This window comes from Eumetopias jubatus, unplaced genomic scaffold (assembly GCF_037043125.1).
Source record: "Eumetopias jubatus isolate StellerSeaLion01/CBP00866 unplaced genomic scaffold, mEumJub1_p1.0 scaffold_3, whole genome shotgun sequence".
NCBI classification, from domain to species: Eukaryota; Metazoa; Chordata; class Mammalia; order Carnivora; family Otariidae; genus Eumetopias; species Eumetopias jubatus.
The window spans coordinates 35,468,402-35,490,115 of record NW_028274809.1 but is presented as its reverse complement, the minus strand read 5'-3'; the positions used below and the strand labels follow the sequence as shown (position 1 = coordinate 35,490,115).

General features: G+C 34.6%; 1 protein-coding gene across 1 annotated transcript in view; it reads left to right on the top strand.

The window, feature by feature from the left end:
• Positions 1 to 21,425, top strand: part of SGO2 (shugoshin 2) — a 42,611-nt gene extending 21,186 nt beyond the window's left edge. Inside the window, exons 6-9 of the mRNA XM_028121272.2 lie at positions 2,945 to 3,075; positions 4,148 to 7,348; positions 9,770 to 9,920; positions 21,095 to 21,425. Of these exons, the coding sequence (XP_027977073.1) occupies positions 2,945 to 3,075; positions 4,148 to 7,348; positions 9,770 to 9,920; positions 21,095 to 21,110 (3,499 nt within the window). The 3' untranslated portion in view covers positions 21,111 to 21,425. The remainder of the gene's footprint in view (positions 1 to 2,944; positions 3,076 to 4,147; positions 7,349 to 9,769; positions 9,921 to 21,094) is intronic.
• The last annotated feature ends 289 nt before the right edge of the window (positions 21,426 to 21,714 follow it).

Sequence of the window (21,714 nt, the reverse complement as noted above, 5' to 3'; positions counted from 1 at the left end):
AATAGGAGTTGTGCTGGCTTTGTAAAACAAGATAAAAAGTATTCCCTCTTTATCCATTTTTTGAAAGAGTTTGTGCAACTGGTATTTCCTCCTCATGTGTTTGAAAGAATTAACAAGAGAAGTAATTTGGGCCTGAGTTTTTAATTATTAATCTGATTTCTTAAATAAATATGGGGCCTTTCAGATTGTCTATATCTTTTCAATCAATTTAGAAAATACTTGTTTTTCCAGAAAATCATCCATTTCTTCTAGGCAGTCATATTTATTGGTATATAAAGTTGTTTATAATATGCTGTTACTATTCTTTCAAGGCCTGTGACATCTGTAGTGAGGTTCTTTCTCTCATCCCTGATATTGGTAATTTGTATCTCCTTTTTTTTTAATTTATCAAGCTGGCTACAGTATTGTCAATTTTTCTTCCATTTCATATTTCATTGGTTTCTGCCCTTTATTTCCTTTCTTCCACTTATTTTTTAAATTTGAGGTATAATTCACATAACAAAGTTGTTCATAACATGAAGGGCATCCTTTTAAAGTGTACAGTGGATTTCAGTATATTCACAAAATTGTGCAATCCTCACCACTAATTCCAGAATATTTCCATCACTTCAGAAAGAAAGCCTATATCCATTCACAGTCACTTCCCTTCTCCTCTTCTCCGTCCCCTGGCAATCATTAATCTGCTTTCTGTCTCTATGGATTTGCCTATTTTGGACATTCCATATGAATGGAATCACACAATAAGTGGCCTTTTGTGTATGGCTTCCTTCACAGAGCATAACATTTTCAAGTTTCATCCATTTTATACCATGTATTAGTACTTCATTCCTTTTTATGACTGAATAATTTTCTGTTGTTTGCATATACCATATTTTGTTTATCCATTCATCGGTTAATGAACATTTGGCTATTTTACTTTTTGGCTATTATGAGCAATGGTGCTTTGAACATTCATGTAAAAGCTTTTGTGTGGACACAGTTTTCAGTTTATGCCTACAAGTAGAATTGCTGAGTAATAAAACTGTATGTTTAACTTTGGGAGGAACTGCCAAACTGTTTTACAAAGCTGCTGCATTGTTTTACATTTCCATCAGCAAAGTATTAGGTCCCAGTTTCTTTGCATCCTCTCCAACACTTGTTATGATCTATCCTTTTGATTATGCCATCTAGTTGATATGAAGTGGTATTTCATTGTGGTTTTGATTTGGATTTCCCTGATGATTAATGATATTGAGAATACTTTCATGCTCAATATTTTCATATTGAGCACATTTTCATGGCATTTTATATCAGGAGCATTCTCTATTGGTTATCTTTTTCTCTTGAGTTCGAACACTTTTTCCTAACACTTTATATTTGGAATAATATTGGATTGTATCCTGGATATTGTGAGTGCATGTTGTAGAAAGTCTGGATTCTGGTGTGTTCTTCCAACAAGCTTGATGTTTTTATTTTATTTATTTATTTATTTATTTATTTATTTATTTATTTATTTAAAGATTTTATTTATTTATTTGAGAGAGAGTGAGAAAGAGAGCATACAAGCAGGGAGAGGGGCAGAGAGAGAGAGGGAGAAGCAGACTCCCTGCTGAGCAGGGAGCCCAATGCGGGGCTTGATCCCAGTACCCTGAGATCATGACCTAAGCCACCCAGGCACCCTTGATGTTTTTATTTTAGTAGGCAGTTACTTTTTCTGAACTCAAACTTACTATTTCCCTGTAAGGGGCAACATATGAAATCTCCTTTTGGTTCTTTTATCCTTAGCTGGGCTGGTTGGAATCTTCCTCACATATATGTGATCTGTGGGTCAGCCAGAGACTGGGGCGGGGGGAGGGGGCAGGGAAGTTTACACACAAAATTTGGGACTCCCCTCTCTACCTCTTCTGTTATATCCCCCCATCAAACACACTTTTGCAGCTGTTTTAATTGTCCTTAACTCTTACCTTAAATCAGTAAGAATATAGATTTCTAACTTTTTCAAAATGTGGCATGGCTGAGGTTATAAACTCACCTTTTTTTTTAAGTTTTAACGCCCCTTTATTATCTACTTGCTTTTTGTTTACTCTCCAGTTACTTCAGGTAATTTTTAAAAATACTTTATCCAGAATTTATCATCATTATGTTTGATAGGGCTGATTCAAAAATAGCTCTTTGTCCATTAACCAGAAGCAGAATCTCTCTCCTATGTGTTTATTTTTGTTAACTGTTTCTTCAAGGAGCTTAGAAATTTCCTCCCAATGGCTACTCTACTAATAGTTGCCTTTAAATTTTTAACAAATATTTGTCAATATTTATTGTTATCATTATCAATAATTTTTAAGTATCTGTGATATGTTTGGCATTCAGGGCAAAATCTTTATCATTGAGGGATATTAACACTCATTCTTTGAATTCAAGGTCAGTTTAATTATTTCTGTGGGTTTCTATGTCCATCCCCCCCCCACCCACCGCATAGATTTACCTACTCCAAGAATATGGCTTTAGTTTACATGTATGCCTTCTGGAAACATAGCAAACTTTACTTCACACGTAACTTTACATACAACTGTACTTGTTTGAAACTAGAGAGAGTTTTGGGTATTCCATAAAATTAATTGTAAGAAATCTATAAATATTATATATGAGTATTTGTAAGTATGTTTGAAGTTTATTCATCTTATTAGTATTATTATCCTAATGGCCCAACCAGTGATTATATCAGTTATATCTTTTTGAGGCCACTGGGGATATGGGGGTAAGAAGCATTCCTGTTTTATTTCAGGTTCTAAACTATTAGAAACTATCTCTTTGCTACCTATAATTGTCTTCATTGAACATAAAAAGATACCAGAGTGGGTTTGTAGTTGGATCTAAAATAAATGGAATATAAAAGAACTATCCATGTAATTTTCTAAATAATTTTTGTAAAATACAAAATTCCTCATTCATTTCCACTTGCCTTTAGGGTTCCATTAACTTCAAATGATGATGATGATGATGATAAAGATAAAGAGAAAATGCAATATGATGACAATGTTATATCAAAGATATCACCTGATATTCCCTCTTCGGTATCAACAAGACAACCTTTATCAAGTCAGTATAACTTGGAATTGTTATTTCTTAAAGAAAATAATCACGATATGTGCGGTTTAGATGCTTCCGGTATATTTTTTCTATTGTTGATATCCTTCCCAAAGGTGAAGTTTTTAAAATTAATTTTGAATATCAGTATTAAAAAGTTACATTCATCAGATTTTTTCTTGAGGCCCATAGTGTATAAACAGTTAATAAGTTAGATCTCTTATGTCATAGATTTGCTAACTTCCACTGTTTAAAACTGCTGATAAAAAATTGAATTTTTAAGTAAACATACTGACAAATGTCTGATCCACAGTGGTCTAATGCTGTTATTCTGCGAGCAGTATTTAGAAATGAGTCCACCTAAAGAGCTTTTCTTGGTATCTTATTAGCTTACAAATTGAAAAATACCAAATATTTATTTAGTTTCATCTTCTCCTTTTCATAGACAAAAAAACTGGGGGCCTAAATAGATTTTGTGTCACAAAATCTATAGCCAAAGCAAAAACTTGAGCCTGGATAATGGTTGAGCCAGAGAAAATGATGACACGTTTTATTTACATGGTTTTTTCTAAAATAACAATCCTTCAGGGGAGTCTGGCTGATGTATTTATCATAGATTTGCAGATTGGATTATGGAGCCATAAGTATATTTCATTTAGAGCTTAGAATTGTTTTTCCTTTATAAAAATTTATGTGTGTATATAAAATTTATGTAAACTTTGGCTGCCTGCTGATAGCCTTTTGATAGTAATCCTTATCAGAGTCATCACTGTTATTTGGGTTCAGTTGCTGGCCTCCTGCCACTTAGAAATATATGTTAATGGCTCTACTGTCAGCTCTTCTGTTGGGGCCAAGGCAGAGTGAATTCTTAGTATATATTTTCCATAGATACAAATGTAAAATGTCTGAATACATTGATCATTCTACTTTATTTTTATCAGCATAGATTCTTTCTAAGTGTCTGAACAGAACACATTGTCAGAATCCTTTCTGTGAAACAGCTTGATTTTTGATCTTATTTGTTTAAAATAACAAATTCCTTGTCATTACTTATTTCCAAATTTTCTTTCCCTTTATTTTATAGAAAGTCATTTCCACTCAGACCAAAATTCCATGAGTTCTCCAATGATTGAGATGAAAAATGCCCAGTCAATCAGCCACAGAAAGGAGAAACCATCTCTCAGTAATGTAACGGAAAGGAAAAAACATGTATCATCTCAGGAATCAAGTAATCCTTCTGTTGACAGTTCTCATGGGACAGACTTAGAACAACAACACATTTCAAGTTCAGAATTAAATTGGAATAATGAAATAAATGATCATACTAATGAAAAGAATATTAAAATGCAGGGAAACATACAGTGCCTTCCTGACTCATCGGAGTCTACAAGTGAACCTACTGCAGAGTACATGAATCCATTTGAGGGTAGTGATGACTTTCAGTTGCAGAAAACTGTGTATGATGCTGATATGGATTTAACTGCTAGTGAAGTAAGCAAAATTGTTACAGTTTCAACAGGGACTAAAAATAAAAACAATAAAAAATCAAATGATTGTGAAATAAAAACTTTCAGAAAAGTGAAAGATTCAAGCTCTGAAAAAAAGAGAGAAAGATCAAAGAGACAATTTAAAAATAGTTCAGATATCAATATTGACGAAAAGGTTGAAAATGGACCAGAAAAAAGATCAGTTGTCTTAAATGGCAAAGGGGATTCAGAAGATCCAGATTTTATTTTCAATACTGAGCAGCTGACTCAGTTGAACATACTGAAGAAAGTAACCCTTCATAATGGCTTTGATCAAGAAGACCGACAAAGTACACAGTGTAATAAAAGAAAGAAAAGAATACATGTAACAAATGAGCAAGAGGAAGCATACTCTTTCTCCCAAAGTTCAGATAAATTCCAGCAGGAGAGTAAATTTGATATGGGTCAGAGTTCTTTAGCTTGTCATAAAAGTAAAGCTTCTAGACAGACATTTGTGATTCCTAAGTTAGAAAAAGGTAACTTATTCTCCAACCAAAAGAATAAAGAAACCACTTCTGAAAACCTAGGAGTCACAAGTGAATTTCAAACAGCTGATCTTTCCACCAAAGATAATGAAAGTTTATGTGATTATGAGGCCCAGAATATGTCAGATTTGAAAAAGCATGTCACTGATACGCAACCTGCTCAGCAGAATGAATCAAAAATAAATGAGAAGCTTAGACAGAAAGTAAATCGGAAGACAGAAATAATTTCTGAAACAAACAAAGCATATGGAGATACTGCTAAAGATGTGCATGGCCTAGGAAAAGGTAACTTTTCCTTCCAAACCCATGAGGATAAAGAAACCATCTCTGGAAACCTTAAAGTTTCAGATGAGTTTCAAAAACCTGCTCTTTCCACCATTGATAATGGAAACCTGTGTGATTGTGAGATCCAAAATGTGTTGGATTTGCAAAAGCAGATCACTGATGTGTACCCTGTTCAGCAAAATGAATCAAAAGTTCATAAGAATCTTAGGCAGAAAGTAAATCGGAAGACAGAAATAATTTCTGAAGTGAATCATTTAGGTAATGACAAGAATGTATATTTCCCAGAAAAGGGTAGTTCTTTCTTCCTAACCCAGAAGGATAAAGAAATCATCCCTGAAAATATAAAAGGCCCAAGTGAATTCCAAACACGTGCCCTTTCTACCAAAGATAGTGGAAGCCTATTTGATTATGAGACTCAAAATGTTCTGGGAGTAAAAAAGCATATCCATGATATGCAACCTGCTTGTCAGAATGAATCAAAAATAGATAAGCTTAGGCAAAAAGTTTGTCGGAAGACAGAAATAATTTCTAAAATCAACCAAGTATATGAGAATGGTGACAAAGGCATACACGACCCAGAAAAAGATAATTTACTTTCTCTCACGCAAAAGGAAAAAGAAATCATCCCTGAAAACCTGGAAGATACAAATGAGTCTCAGGTAGCTGATCCTTCCACCAGAGGTGTTAGGAACTTAAGTCATTATGAGACTCAAAACATTTTGGGGGTGAAAAAACATGTTACTGATATGCCACCTACAAAGCAAAGTGAATCAAAAATAAATAAGAGGCTCAGGCAGAAAGTAAGTCGGAAGACAGAAGTAATTGTGGAAATGAACCAAGTAAATGAGTTTAAAAAAAAAGGTGTGTATGACCCAGAAGAAGGTAACTTCTTTTCCCTAACCCAAACAGGTAAAGAAACCATTTCTGAAAAATTAGAAGTCAGAAGTGAATTACAAACAGCTTGTCTTTCCACCCACAATAATGGAAATTTGTATGATTATGAGACACAGAATGTGTTGGGTTTGAAAAAGCATGTGACTGAAACGCAACCTGCCCAGCAAAATGAATCAATAAATAAGAAACTTAGGCAGAAAGTAAATCGGAAAACAGAAATAATTTCTGAAAAGTACCAAATATATGGGGATAATGATAAAGATGTGCATGATCAAGAAAGCTGTACAAAAGATCTTGCTTTTCAAGTAAATATATCTAAACAAAGACTTGAATGCCAAGGTATCATCAGTGGATGCTCTGTGGAAATTGATGGTAATGAAAAGGAAAATTGTGATCAAATTTCAAATCCTTACAAACTAGTTAAAAAGCATGGGAAAGAATCATCAGGCAAGGCAAAGATTTTTGCAAAAGATAAAAACAAATCTATTTCCCGGTTATCAGATTCTTTACAAACGTCTGTCTCCCTAGAATCAGGGTTAAAATATATTAGTAATGAAGCAGATTCTGATCCTGGTAAGCACGTGGATCTGCAGGAGAATCTGAAGGAAAGCTCTACAACTCTTAATGAAAAAAGAGCTATCCCTTTTGTGGAAGTGGTAAAAGAAAGAGAGTGCCAGGGCAGAAAAGTAAACAAAACGGCATCTAAATCAAAGAAAAGGAAGACCATCTATCCTTCTTCAGATAGCCATAAGGTAATGCAGATAATATCTGACACTGACCGGGGAATATCAGTTGAATCTGGACAAGCTGGTGAGGAAAAAAATTCAGAAAGTGAGAGAGTTGTCAAAATGAAGCCAGACTTTTACAAAGAGACATTTAAATCTTTATCTCAGGTATATTCACCTAACATACAAGATTCTTCCTTTAAGAGTATGCATGAGGATGCAGTACCTCTGAGTATTTCTCCTAGTAAAAATCTGATGATAAAAGAAAATTTTGCCATGGAGAGCTCACCAATCTTTGAACTAAGTGATGGTAAACATGGGAAGATGAAAGGGATGAAATTCAACCAGAGAACACAAAAATCAGGAATAGGTAGGTCAATAGCTGAAGTGACCAAGTTTTAAAAGTATTGTCTTTTTTCACTTAACCACTATTTTCTGTTGTAACTGCTATTTCTATGAAGAACAGTATTTAACTGTGTAGCCTGAACTGTAGAAACAATATAAAGGAATTTAAAGAAAGTTAAATATTTTAGGAAGATAACAGAGTAGTGTCTTGGATATTTATAAACTAAAAAACAGATTTGGCCTTTACCACAAAGTTGTCTGATTTCGTGGTTTAGAGGATTAAAAAATAAGTAATACCAAATCCTGGGACACCTGGGTGGCTCAGTCGGTTAAGCATCTGCCTTCAGCTCAGGTTATGATCCCAGGGTCCTGGGATCGAGTCCCATATTGGGCTCCTTGCTCAGTGGGGAGCCTGCTTCTCCCTCTGCCTGCCACTCCCCCTGCTTGTGCTCTGTCTCTCTCTCTCTCTCTGACAAATAAATAAATAAATCTTTATTTTATTTTTTTTAATAAATAAATCTTTAAAAAAAACAAAGTAATACCAAGTCCTTTCCTCAGACTACGTGTATCTAAAAATAACAAGAAATACAGTGGTAAATGTGGTAAATGCTCTAATAAAAGCACACATGTGCTAACAGATATATGGGGAGGGATTTGGACAAGAGGAACCTGCAAAGACATCATGAAATAGGTAGCAGGTTAGGCCTTAAAGGATAGGATTTTTATCTTTAGTGTTTACTTTTTATTTTCCCCCAGTTGTTAAAAGAATACTCATTGCAGAAAATTGAAAGTAGGAAATCAGAAAATAGGAGGAAAAACAATCACCCAAAGAACTGCAGTCAACATTTTCGCATATGCATACAGAGTTGAATCTATGGAATTTAAAAATATGTATCTGAAGGCATGCTATATATAACATTAGGTATCCCATTTTTTCCCCTTAAACATTGGATCCTAAGGACTTTCCTTCATTATTAGAAATTTTGTGACATTGGACATTCCCATATCAATCAAAATTTTCTACTGGGAGACTAACATTTGAATATATATGTATGCAGAATACTAGAATTTTTCCCCATTTTAAAGAAATAATTTATATTACTGTATAACTTTAAGGCATAGAGCATGATGGTTGGATTTACATGTATTATGAAATGGTTATCACAGTAGGTTCAGCTAACATCCATCATGTCAAATGGATACAGTAAACAGAAAAAGAAGAAAAAAAGTTTTCTCCTTGTGTTGAGAACTCTTGGGGTTTACTCTCAACTTTTTTTTTTTTAGAGAGGGAGGGGTGGGGTTGAAGAGCAGGGGAAGAGGGAGAGACTTTCTCTGTCAAATAAATAAAATCTTAAAGAGAGAGAGAGAGAGAGAGACAATCCTAAGCAGGCTCCATGCCCAGCACAGAGCCCCATTATGGGCTTGATTTCACAATTCTGAGATCACAACCTGAGCCGAAATCAAGAGTTGGATGCTCAACCGAGTCACCCAGGTGCCCCCTCTTAACCCTAGTACTTATTTATCTTATAACTGGAAATTTGTACCTTTTGACTACCTTCCTCTTTTCCCCCCTCTCTCCACCCTCTGCCACCTCTGGTAACCACAAGTCTGATCTCTTTTTCTGGGTTTGGTTTTTTGTTTTGATTTTTTTTTTTAAATTCCTGATGTGAGATCCTACAGTATTTGTTTTTCTGTGTATGACTTATTTCACTTAGCATAATGCCTTCAAGGTCCATATGTGTTACCTTAAATGGTAGGATTTCCTCATTTTTTTATAACTGAGTAATATGCATATAATATTAACATATAGGCACACACCCCCCACAACTTTATCCATTCATCCATCGATGGACACTTAGGTTGTTTCTATGTCTTGGCTTTTGTACATAACGCTGCTATGAACATGGGGGTACAGATATCTTTTCAAGTTAGAGAACACTAGGATTTTGATGGATAAGGCTATTCTGGGTAAAAGGAATACTAAAAAGAAGTGCAAAAATCTAGAATTACAGTCCATGATAGAGGACCGGTGAGCCATCTTGCTTCTCTCTATTCCTCATGTTACCTTTCACAGAGTAAGCAGTTGATACAAATGTTGAATGAATGTGTAGTAATTTGTATGATTCTGTGAATAGAGTTGACCTGTGAAGGATTTTTATCAGCCTACATGTGATTTCAGAATAAAAATGTTATGGTATACTTTGGTAGGTTGTTTCAAATTTTAAGTCTCTTTTTTTCTCATTGCTGGGGACAAAAACTGATTCACAAATAATTTCAGTGCTATTATTGTAATATTTAAAATTATAACTTGATTATTGCTAAGTTTAAAAATTTGCTGCCAGTAATTTGCAAACCACTAAATATCCTGTATCTATTTCTATATGAGGATGTCCCATTTCTCTTTACATATGTTTACAAATATTTGTGAAAATAATATTCTTTGCAGGTGGTAGAACACTACAGGACTTGACAAATACCAGTTTTGTTTCAAATAATGCTGCTAAAGCTGAAAATAAGTCAGAAAATCCATCTTTAGAGCTACCAAGCCGAAGAAGAAGGTGTACTCCTCTCTCTTTAAAGGAGCCAAATCTCAAAAGGTAAGTATTTCAGTGATATTAAAGTGATTTCAGTGTGATATTATAAACTATATACTTTAAAAGAAATTCCTGCCTGAATTAGTATTTGAACATTTCTGAATATCAATATATTTTTGACATAATAATCACAGTATGATCTGGGTAAGATTTGAAGAAATGTCTTCTTTTATTCTTTGAACAGACTTTGTAAAAACAACTTTGTTCCCTATGATTTGCAAACTACTATTTCCATGTCTGTTATCTTCATTTGTGTTCCCTAGAAGAATTCAAAGTAGCTTATTTGTTCTTTAGCCTTAAATAGTAATAGTTTTTTTTTCTTTTTTTAAATTTCAAACAGGGCGCCTGTGTGGCTGAGTCAGTTAAGCGTCTAACTCTTGATTTTATCTCAGGTCATAATCTCAGGGTCGTGAGATCAAGCCCCGAGTTGGGCTCCGTGCTCAGCGGGGAGTCTGCTTGAGATTCTCTTTCTCCTTCTCCCTCTCCCCTACCCACCCCCATGCGTGTACATGCTCTCTCTCTCTAAAATGTCTCTCTCTCTAAAATAAATAGGGTCACCTGGGTGGCTCAGTTGGTTAAGCATCTACCTTTGGCTCTTGTCATGATCCCACGTCCTGGGATCCCTGCTTAGTGGGAAGCCTGCTTCTCCCTCTGCCCCCACTGTGCTCTGTCTGTCTGTCTCTCTGTCAGATAGATAGATAATCTGTTTCTTTAAAAATATATAAAACATACCCCAACAAAGGGAAAATAGTACTCTGCCTTCCTATCCACCATCCCTCAGTTTCAATTGTTATCAGTATTTTGCCTTATTTATTTCATCTGTCCTTTTTTGTTGTATTTTTAAAACAAATCCCTAATATTGGGTCATTTAATTCCAAAAACACTTCTGTGTATCTCTCTTAAAAAGAACTTCTTAACAAAATTAGATTAATAGTGATCACAGCAATTATCTATATGAATTAGCAACAGTTTCTTACTGTCATCTAACAGCCAATTATCTCAAAATATGTCCAAATGCCTTTTACATGTGTTTTATGGAAAATCTCACTTTTTTAAAAGGATAAATGAAGTAGCCTGTTTTGCTGAACCCCATCATATTTGGGATCATATCTTCAAAAAGATAGAGAAAACTGTCCTTAAATTTTCTCATCCTTTGCATTGTTTCAGTATTTGCTCCTGTTGTAAAATGAAAGGCCAAGTTGATCGTTCTGACAGGTATTTTGAAACAATAACAGGTGTGGAGCAAAAGCTCTCATTCACTGCTGATGGGAAAGCCAGAGGGTACAGCCATTTTGCAAGACAGCTTGGTGGTTTCTTACAAAACTTAACGTATACTTTTCTGTATGATCCAGCATTCACACTCCTTGGTATTTACCCAAGGGTGTTGAGAAGTTATATCCACACAAAAATCTGCACATGGATATTTATGGCAGCTTTATTCACATCGCCAAAACTAGGAAGCAACCAAGAAATAAACTGTGGCATATCTAGACAGTGGAATATTACTCAGTGCTAAAAAGAAATGAGGTATCAAGGCATGAAAAGATAAGGAAGAGTCACAAATGCATTTAACTAAGTGAAAGAAGCCAATCTGAGAAGGCTATTTACTGTATAATTCCGACTATATGACATTCTGGAAGAGGCAAAGCTATGGAGACAGTAAAAAGATCAGTGGTTGTCAGGGAGGGGGCAGGGCAGACAGATGAACAGGTAGAGCACAGAAGATTTTTAGGGCAGTGAAAATTCTCTGTATGATACTATAATGATAGATATTTGTCGTTATACATTTTTCCAAACCCTTAGAATGTACAACACCAAGAGGGAACCCTAAGATAAACTATAGGCTTCAACTGATTATGATGTGTTAGTGTAGATTCATCATTAATAAAATATATACAATGCTTGTGAGTAATGTTGACAATGGGGATGGCTATGCATAGGTAAGGGCAGAGGGCATATGGGAAATCTCTACCTTCCTCTCTATATTATTGTAAACCTAAAACTACTCTAAAAAAATAAAGTCTTAAAAAAAAAACCAATAACCAACACATTGTAGCAATACAAGGGAGGGTGAGAGAGAAACAGAAGTGAAATAAAGGATCAAACAGTTTTTTAAAAAACAATTTTATCGAGCTATAATTCACATACCATACTTATCATCATTTAAAGTGTACAATTCAGTTTGTTTTTAGTTTATTCACAGATACACATACCATCATCACAATCAATTTTAGAACATTTCTTCACCTCAAAAAGAAACTCCATGCCCTTTATCTATCATTCCCATACCCCCCCCCACCCCACCCCCAGCCCTAGGCAACCATTCACCTACTTCCTATCTCAATAGATTTCCCTGTTCTGGATTTTTCATATGAATGGTATCATGTAATATGTGGCTTCTTGTACTTAGCATAATGTTTCCAGGTTTATCCCATTTCATAGTATGTATCAGTATTTCATTTCTTTTTAGGACTGAATAATAGTCTATCATATGGATAATACCACATTTTGTTTATCCACTTGTCTGTCGACGGACATTTGGTTTTCTCCATCTTTTGGTTATTATGAATAATGCTGCTATAAATATCATTTGCAAGTCTTTGTGTCTATATATGTTTTCTGTTCTCTTGGGTATATGCCTACTTGTAGAATTCATGAGTCATATGGTAACTCTTTTTAATCATTTGAGGAACTGCTAGACTATTTTCCAAAGCTGCTGCACCATTTTACATTACCACCAGTGATGTATGAGGGTTCTGAGTTCTCCATTTCCTTACTAACACACTTCTTATTTGGCTTTTTGATGATTCTAACCATAGTAGTGGGTATAAAGTAGTATCATAGTAAGGTTTTGATTTGTATTTCTTTGATGACTGATGATGTTGAGCATCTTTTCAAGTGCTTATTGACCATTTGTGTATCTTTGTCAAAGGAAAGTGTATTCAGGGGCACCTGGGTGGCTCAGTCGGTTAGGTGTCCCACTCTTGTTTTTTCTCTAGAGCTATAGCAACTACCACATGGATTAGCTTTTTATATTATTAAACATAATAATTAACATAAATACTCAAATATCTGTACTGAACACAAATAAACTAGAGGGTGAAATTACATTACAGAAAATTATTGCGTTATATAAAAGGGCCACAACACCTTAATATCATTTTTGACAGAGGGAAAAATTTAAAATGCAATTATTCCAAGTACTGTGGATTGAGTATCAAGCATAATTTAAGATGAAGCACATCTGAAGTTGTAATCATAGCAAAGTTATTTCCTTGCTCTTCTTTTTTCCTCCACTGATTTTTTTTATTTGGGTTTTTTTTTTAATTTAAATTTAGTTAACATATATTATTAATTTCAGAGGCAGAGTTCAGTGATTCATCAGTCTTATATACCCAATGCTCATTACATCACTTGCCCTCCTTAATGTCCATCACCCAGTTACACCATCCTCCTACCCGCTTCCCTCCAGCAACCCTCAGTTTGTTTCCTGTGGTTAAGAGTCTCTTATGGTTTGTCTCCCTCTCAGATTTCATCTTGTTTTATTTTTCTCTCCCATCCCCTATGATCCTCTGTTTTGTTTCTTAAATTCCACATATGAGTGAGATCATATAATAATTCTCTTGATCTCAGCTCAGGTCATGATCTCAGGGTTGTGAGTTCAAGTCCTGCATTGGGCTTCACGCTGGCAGGAAGCCTACTTAAAAAAAAAGCTTATGATGTGTTAATTAAATTAAATTAAATTAAAAATTAAATTACATTTAAATTAAATTAAAAAGAAAAGTCTATTCAGATCTTTTTCCCTTTTTTCAATTGGGTTGTCTTTTTTTTTTTTAATTGAGTTGCAAGTTAAACTTTCTTATTTTAAACTAATTTTATTTTTTTCTTTAAATTTTTTATTGTTATGTTAATCACCATACATTACATCATTAGTTTTTGATGTAGTGTTCCATGACTCATTGTTTGTGCATAACACCCAGTGCTCCACGCAGAACGTGCCCTCTTTAATACCCATCACCAGGCTAACCCATCCCCCCACCGCCCTCCCCTAAACTAATTTTATACTTATCAAAGAGTTATAAAAATAGCCCAGAGGTTCCTTCCCCAGCTTTCCCTAATTTTAACACCTTATCCACAGTACAATGATCAAAATTAGAAAATTAGCATTGGTACAATACTGTTAACAAACTATAGATGTCCATTAACACCCTTTGCTGTTTTAGAATCCTATCCAGGATCCCACCTTGTTTCTCCTTAGCCTCCTCCAGCCTATAACAGTTCCTCATTCCTTCCTTTTACTTTTATAACTTTGATACTTTTGAAGACTATTGGTCAGTTATTTTGTAGAATGTCCCTCAGTTTGGTTTGTCTGATGTTTTCTCATGATTACAATGCAGTTAAGCATTTTTGGCAAGAATTCTGCAGAAATGGTATGTCCTTCTCTCATTGCATCATTTTAAGGGGTTTATCATGTCAGTATGTCTCGGTAATGTTAACTTTGATCACTTGATTGAGGTGGTGCCTGCTGGGTTTTTTCACTATAAATCACTATTTTTCCTTTATAGTTAATGAACACTGGGGGAGATGCTTTGAATCTGTGCATTCCTATTTTTCCTCCCACTTTCGCCTACTGATTTTAGCATCCATTGATGGACCTTGCCTGCAACAGTTATATTTCTGCCTAATAGTGGTTTTCTGTTTCCCTCTTTCCTTCTACATTTATTGGAATTCTGTAAGGAAGAGCTGTCCTTTCTCCCTCTCTCCCTCCCTCCCTTATTGATTGATTGATTGATTGATTTATATCAGTATGGACTTATGGATACTTATTCTATAAGTGAAAATTTAATACTATCAATAGTTATTGCATTGCTCAGATTATTCCAGTATGGCTATTAGGAGTTCCTTCAGGGTGGCTTCCTTCTGTGTTCTTTCAGCAAGACCTCATCATATTTTGAGCACTTCCTTATTTTCTGACACAAGATGTTCCAGGCTTATCTTAGTGTTTTTCCTGCCCTAGCCCCCAAATCAGGTATTTTTGAAGAATTTTGTTTAAAAACCGAGGTATTCTTGCTATGTATATGGTATTAGTTAGCTACTGCTGCACAGCAGTGTTACCATAAACCTAGTAGCCTAAAACAGCATCCATTTCTTATCTCTCCATTTCCGTGGGCCAGGAATCTGGACTAGAGCACTGAATTAGGTGCTCTACTTAGTGTCTCACAAAGCTGTCATTAAGATGTTGTCCAAGATGGTTCTCATCTAGAGGCCCTACTGTAGGTGAATCTGCTCTCAAGGTCATGCCGATTGTTGGCAGATTTATTTCCTTGTAGTTATAGGACTGAGGGCCCCAGCTTCTTGCTGTTGCTAGAAGCTGTCCTCAACTCCTCGAGGCCACTCTCAGCTCCTTGCCAAATGGGCCTCCCAAAATGGCTCCTTATTTCAAAGCTAGCTGCAGAGTCTCTAGGGCAAATCCTTTAGCAGATAGAATATCATAAAATGAAATGCAATCTTAGAAGTCAGACATTCCATCACCTTTGCCATATTCTATTGGTTAGTTGCAAGTCACAGTTCCTTCAAGAGGCAGTTACACAAGGGCATGAATGTCATCATGAGTGTGGTGGGAGGGATCCTCCTTAGGGTCTGGTCACCACAGGGCGCATTGCTGTTGGCCCTCTCAGCAGACAGAGCTAGGAAACATATGTATGCATACTAATCCACACATACACATACTTTTATATTTCTCTATCTGTATATGAAGTAAAAAACCGTGAGTTTATATATTGATAGCCTCTGATTCCCGTTCAACACCACAGGGTTCATTTTCACTTTGCTTATTCATAATTTATTTCTCAGTGAGAAGCCTGCTCTCATTATCTAAAATATATTTATTTGTTTGTTCATTTCTAGCATACACATAAAGTAGTTTCAGAATTGCTAACTTCTATCCCTGTGAGAAGCATACTTAACTATAACTAGATTATAACATTTAGATATGGTTCTTTTTGTCTTAGGTTAGTTCTTTCCTTACCAACCCCCTTCCAGAGTAGTTATGTTATTCATTTGTAATTCATTTAGGTACATTTGTTATTGTTTGTATTGTTTTCTCCTTCTATATCTTGGTAGATTTTGTTATTTACTTTGTATGTGAAACATTTGGATTATACAAATCAAAGCTATACAAAATGGTATATGCAGAGAACAGCAACTACTTTTATCCCAGCTACCCCATTCCTATTACGCCCTCTTTCTTTCCTATTTTCACCTACCTCCTGGGGGTAACCAGTTTCTTTAGTTTCTGGCTTATCTTTCCTGTATTTCTTTAGCATAAATAAGCAGATATATGTATATCCCCCTTTTACATAAAGGCAGCATACCGTAGCTATTCTGTTGGGCTTTGTTTACTTTTATTTAACAGTGTATTCTGGAAATCAATATCAATTGGTAGAGATTTTCCTCCTCCTTTTTTTTACAGCTGGATAATAATTATGTATAGATATACTATACTTTTATTCAATCACATTCCTATATATGCACATTTAGGTTGTTTCCAATCTTTTACCATTATAAATAATAACTACATTGAATAATATTGTGCATATATCTTTTCATATTGTTGGAAATGGATCTTCAGAGTAAATTCCTAAAAGGGGATTACAGGGGTGAAAAATAAGCACATATGTAGTTCTGTTAGGTCTTGCCACACCTCCCTCCAGAGGCTTGTACAAATTTGCATTACCACCAGCAGAGTGTGGCACCCTTTACCCACATTGTAATCAACAAGAATATGTTGTCATATTTTAAAATTTTTGCCACTCTGGTAAGTGAGAAATGGTATATTGGTGTTGTTTTACTTGGCATTTCTCTATTAAGTGAATTTAAATGTTTTCCTCGTGCTTGAGGGTATTTATACCATTTTTTAATCTGTTCATATCTTTTTTCTATTTTTTCATTGGATTTCTGGTCTTTTTGTCCCTTAGTTATTAAGAATTCTTTTTATTTTTTTTTATTTTTTATTATGTTAATCACCACACATTACATCGTTAGTTTTTGATTAATTCTTTATGTATTAGGGATATTAGCCCTTGTAGTATATGTAGCCAGTATTTTTTTGAGTTTATCAATTATTTTTTTGACTTTGTTTTTTTAATTCTTTTTATTTTTACACAGTTAAATTTCTTAATCTTTCATTCTCTTTGAATTTTGAATCATAGTTAGAAGGTCTTTCCCTATACCATGGTTAAAGAGGAATTCATCATATTTTCTTCTAGTATTTTTATAGTTTTATTTCTTACATAAATCCCTAGTCCATTTAGAATTTTATTTTAGTGTGAGGTAGAAGATATGGATCTAATTTTGTCTTTCTTCCAAAGACTACCCATCTGTACTTGCACCTTTCATTTATTTACAAATGCATCTTTATCCCAAAGATTGGAGATGTCAACCATGTCATATTCTAAATTTCTGTATGTATTTGGGGGGATACATCTAATGTTGGACTTTTTTTTTTTAAAAGGTTTTATTTATTTAAGAGAGAGAGAATGAGAGATAGAGAGCACGAGAGGGAAGAGGGTCAGAGGGAGAAGCAGACTCCCCACTGAGCAGGGAGCCCGATGTGGGACTCGATCCCGGGAGTCCAGGATCATGACCTGAGCCGAAGGCAGTCACTCAACCAACTGAGCCACCCAGGCGCCCTAATGCTGGACTTTTTATTCTGTTGCAGTGATCTACCTGTCTAGTATAGAGGCTGTATATGATGTTTTAATGTCTGGTAAGGCTACTGCCTTCTCATAGTTTTTCTTTTCCATTGTTTCCTTGGGTGTTAGTGCATGCTTGTTTTTACATATGAACTTTTTTTTTTACATTTTTTAAATTTTTTAAATTTTAATTTTTTTAAATTTTTAAATTATTTTATTTTTATTATTTTTTATTATTTTTAATTTTTTTAACATATGAACTTTAGTATTTACTTGGCAAGCTCAGGGTTTCTCAAACTCAGCACTACTGACATTTTGAGCTAGATATTTCTTTGTTGTGGCAGGCTGTTCTGTGCATCGTAAGATATTTAGCAGTATCCCTGCCCTCCACCCAGTAAATGTCAGTAGCACCCATCCACTTAAAACAATCAAAAATATCTCTAAATGTTGCAAAATGTCACACAGGAAGCGAAATTGCTTTGAATTCAAAATGACTGGTCTAGCTTGCTGGTATTTTTATTGGACTTGCATTCAATTTATACCTTAATTTAGGGAGAACTAACATCTTTGTATTGAGTTGTGCTGTGTAAGAACAGGAGATGTCTTTGTATTTATTCAAGTCTTCTTTTGTAACTTGTAAAAGTGTTTTAAAATTTTCTTCAAACGGGTTTTACACGTTTCTTGTTATTAAATTGATTTGTACGTATTTAGTCTTCTCGGTTGCTACTGTAAATGCACATGTAACTTGGACATGTAAATCATGCTCAGTATTTATTTATGACTATGAAAGGTGTTGAATTCTGTGTAAGTTTATAACTTGCTACTTAACTAAATTTCTTTTATTATTTATCATTGATTCTCCCAAGTAAAACTTAATGGAGGAGGAATACCATGATACCATCTGAAAATAGAGTTAGTTTTACTTCTTTACCCATTCATATGCCTCTGATTGATTTCTCTTGTTTTACGGCATTGGCTGGCTAATACCTCAGGTACAGTTTCACATATTAATAGGAATAGTGGGCATTCTTGCCTCATTCCTGACTTGAGTGGTATTTCCACTCTGTTGTCTCCCCATTAAACAAGATAATGACTTTAGTATTAAAATAAGTATATACCATTTATAATATTGAGAAAATGTCCCCCAATGTCTATTGAGTGTTTTAATCATGGATGAGTGTTGCATCATGTCAAAGACTTTTTCAGTATCCATGAAAAATTTATATGCTTTATTTCCTTAGATTTATTAACATGGTGTATGATAATAGGATTTCTAATATTGAACCGAACTTGCATTCCTGGAATAAATCTCACTTGGTCATGGTATATGTTTTTCATAATGTGCTGTTGGATTTGCTTTTATAACTATGCTGTGAGTACTTGAGAAGAATATGTACCCTCTTTTATCAGAGTGTAGAGTTTGATATATATTCATAGGATTTACCCCTATATCTTTTAGATCTTCTATCTCCTTATTTTTTTTTGCCCACTTCATCTATCTTACACTGAGAGTATTGTATATTAAAATCTCTTATTATTGTGTTCCTATCTGTCTCCACGCATCTCCTGTAGTTTTTGCTTCATAAAGGTAGTTGCTGTGCTATTTGGTACATAAACATCATAATTACTATATACTCATAGATGATTAATCCACATTGTGGATTAGGACTTCTACTATTGAAAATGTGCCCTTTGTCATAGTCAGTGCTTTGGGACTTAAAGACTTTAAAAAATATATTTGTATTACCTTCTTGTTAACTTCTGCCACCCCTATCCTCAGTGCCTAAAATGATCATTCTATAATACACTGCAAGCAGTTTCATTCAGGATCTCTTCTCACTGGGGGCCTATCAGAAGCTGTGATATATCTGCTGGATGCCATCCAAAAAGAAAAAAAAAGGCAGCTGGTTTGTCATCATTCTTAGTATTTATACTAATGTTCATTGTGATATTTGCTTTTAAAAAATTTACCAACTAAACCATTTACCAAATAATCTGCATGCCCAATAGATCTAAACTAAAATAGAATACTATTTCATTACAGCATTTTGCTGTATTTAGAATAGGTAGCTCTTCTAAAAGAATTTAATTCTATCTAATTACTCAAGGCAGTGGTATCATTGGCTCTGGAGAGGGGTACAGAGGAGGGAAAGAGACCTACTCGATAGCTAACCATTATACCTTTGTAATTTGGGACCATGTGTATGTATGTCATCTAAAAAACATGTGTAATGTAAAGAACAAATACAACTCCACTTTTTGCAACATGATATACTAGGTGCACGATCAAACTAAAAATAAAATTACTGGGTAAAATATTAAAAAACAAAACAAAAGCCAAACAAAAAAAACCCTTGAACATATCTATTAGCTAGAAAAGAAGAAGAAAGAAAGCTCACATCAGAGACTGAATGAGAGCAGGAACCCAGAGAGGTAGGTGGACTCTGAGACTGGCTTTTGCCCAAACGTATTTACCAAACTAGGTGAACCTAAATGTTGGATTCACAGCCTTATGGGGCTGGGGACAGAAGGCATATCCTAGGGTTTAGCTAAAATGAAAAGTCCAATAGTAGATCACCTTCAATAAAGTTGAGCTACTTTCTCAGTAGGAGAGCAAACTAAAAATAACCTTCCCACCAGCTTTTTTAAGCCCCAAGAGATAACTCTGGTACTGAACTGAGGAGGAAAAAAATCTTCTGAGAATTCGTAACCAAAATCAAACTCTAATGCATTGCAGCTGGAATTCATAATATCTGGAAGTCACAGAAAACTCAAGCTGAGGATTTAGTATTAGCCCATGACTTGTAGTGCCCCCTCTTGTCCATCAGAAGCAAATGCAGATATTTTCTAGAGCTCTCCCTCATCTCAGTCCTCAACAAATTTTCTACAGATAAAATTCCAAGGGAAATGAACAGTTAGCTCACAGTAAACACTACACACACAAGGAAACAAGGTACCAGCAGAAACAACTGATAGCAGAATTAGATACAGAATGTAAAATAAGAATGTTTAATGTTTCAGTGAAGGAGAGACTTGGAAGTGAATAAAGGTGTTGAAAAAAAAACACCTTTACTTTGAAGAAAAGCAAGGAAGAGATGAACACAGTTCAGGATAGTGATTACTTCTTGGGGGACGACAGGGTTGTGATCAGAAAGGGGCACACTGGAGACTTCTGAGGTGTGGTGATATTTTATTTCTTAACCTGGGTGGTGGGTGCATCAACATTTATTTATTGTTTTTAAGTTGTACATTTTCATATATTCTTCTATGTATGCTGAAGTTCATAATAAAAAAATACGTAGTAAAACATGTAATGTGTGAAATCTAAGTTGGTCAGTTTTTCTTAAACCTTATTTTATAATTCCTACTATCATAGAGTATTCCAGATATATGATACAGGAGTTTTCTTCTCCATGCTTCATAGCAAAAGCATCAGCTTTGAGTTGTTATTATTGTTCATCTTCCCTTTTTTCTACTCTGCAGGAAGATGAGAAGATGAGGTGAATGTGTGGATTCTGGTTTTTTTGAATTCTCAAACCATACCAAGTCAAAACAGGGATATAACAAGGACCCAAAAGATGAAATGTATGATGAAGGCTTCCCCCCCGCCCCGCCTTTTCATGAGTATTAATTTATCTATTCTTATGTTTACATATATGTGTATAAAATAGCTATTTTGTAATATTAAACTTCTAAAATCATTTTGGTCATCCTATAACTTATGTTCCTGTTTTTGTGAACTTCTTTCAACCTAACAGCCTTTAACTAAGCAAAAGCTGTTAACCTTTTAACCAAATAAAATGTGTTATAAATATTTTGGCATTTGTTATCTTGTTGTATACCAAACTATCTTGTTTTGTTTTATTTTTAAACCATCCAATATATTTGATCACCTAGAAGATTTTTAAAAGTTGCCTTTTGCCTTGGCCAGTTTTCTGTCACCCTTCATTCTTATACTTTCAGAAATACCTGTTAGATGTCAATTTCTGTATTATTTCCACTCTCTAATCTGATGACTTGGCTGAGGGGCTTAACCTTTCAGGCTCTTTTAAATTTGGTTTTTATAACTTTAACTTTATTTTAAAGAACCCTTACTATACTAG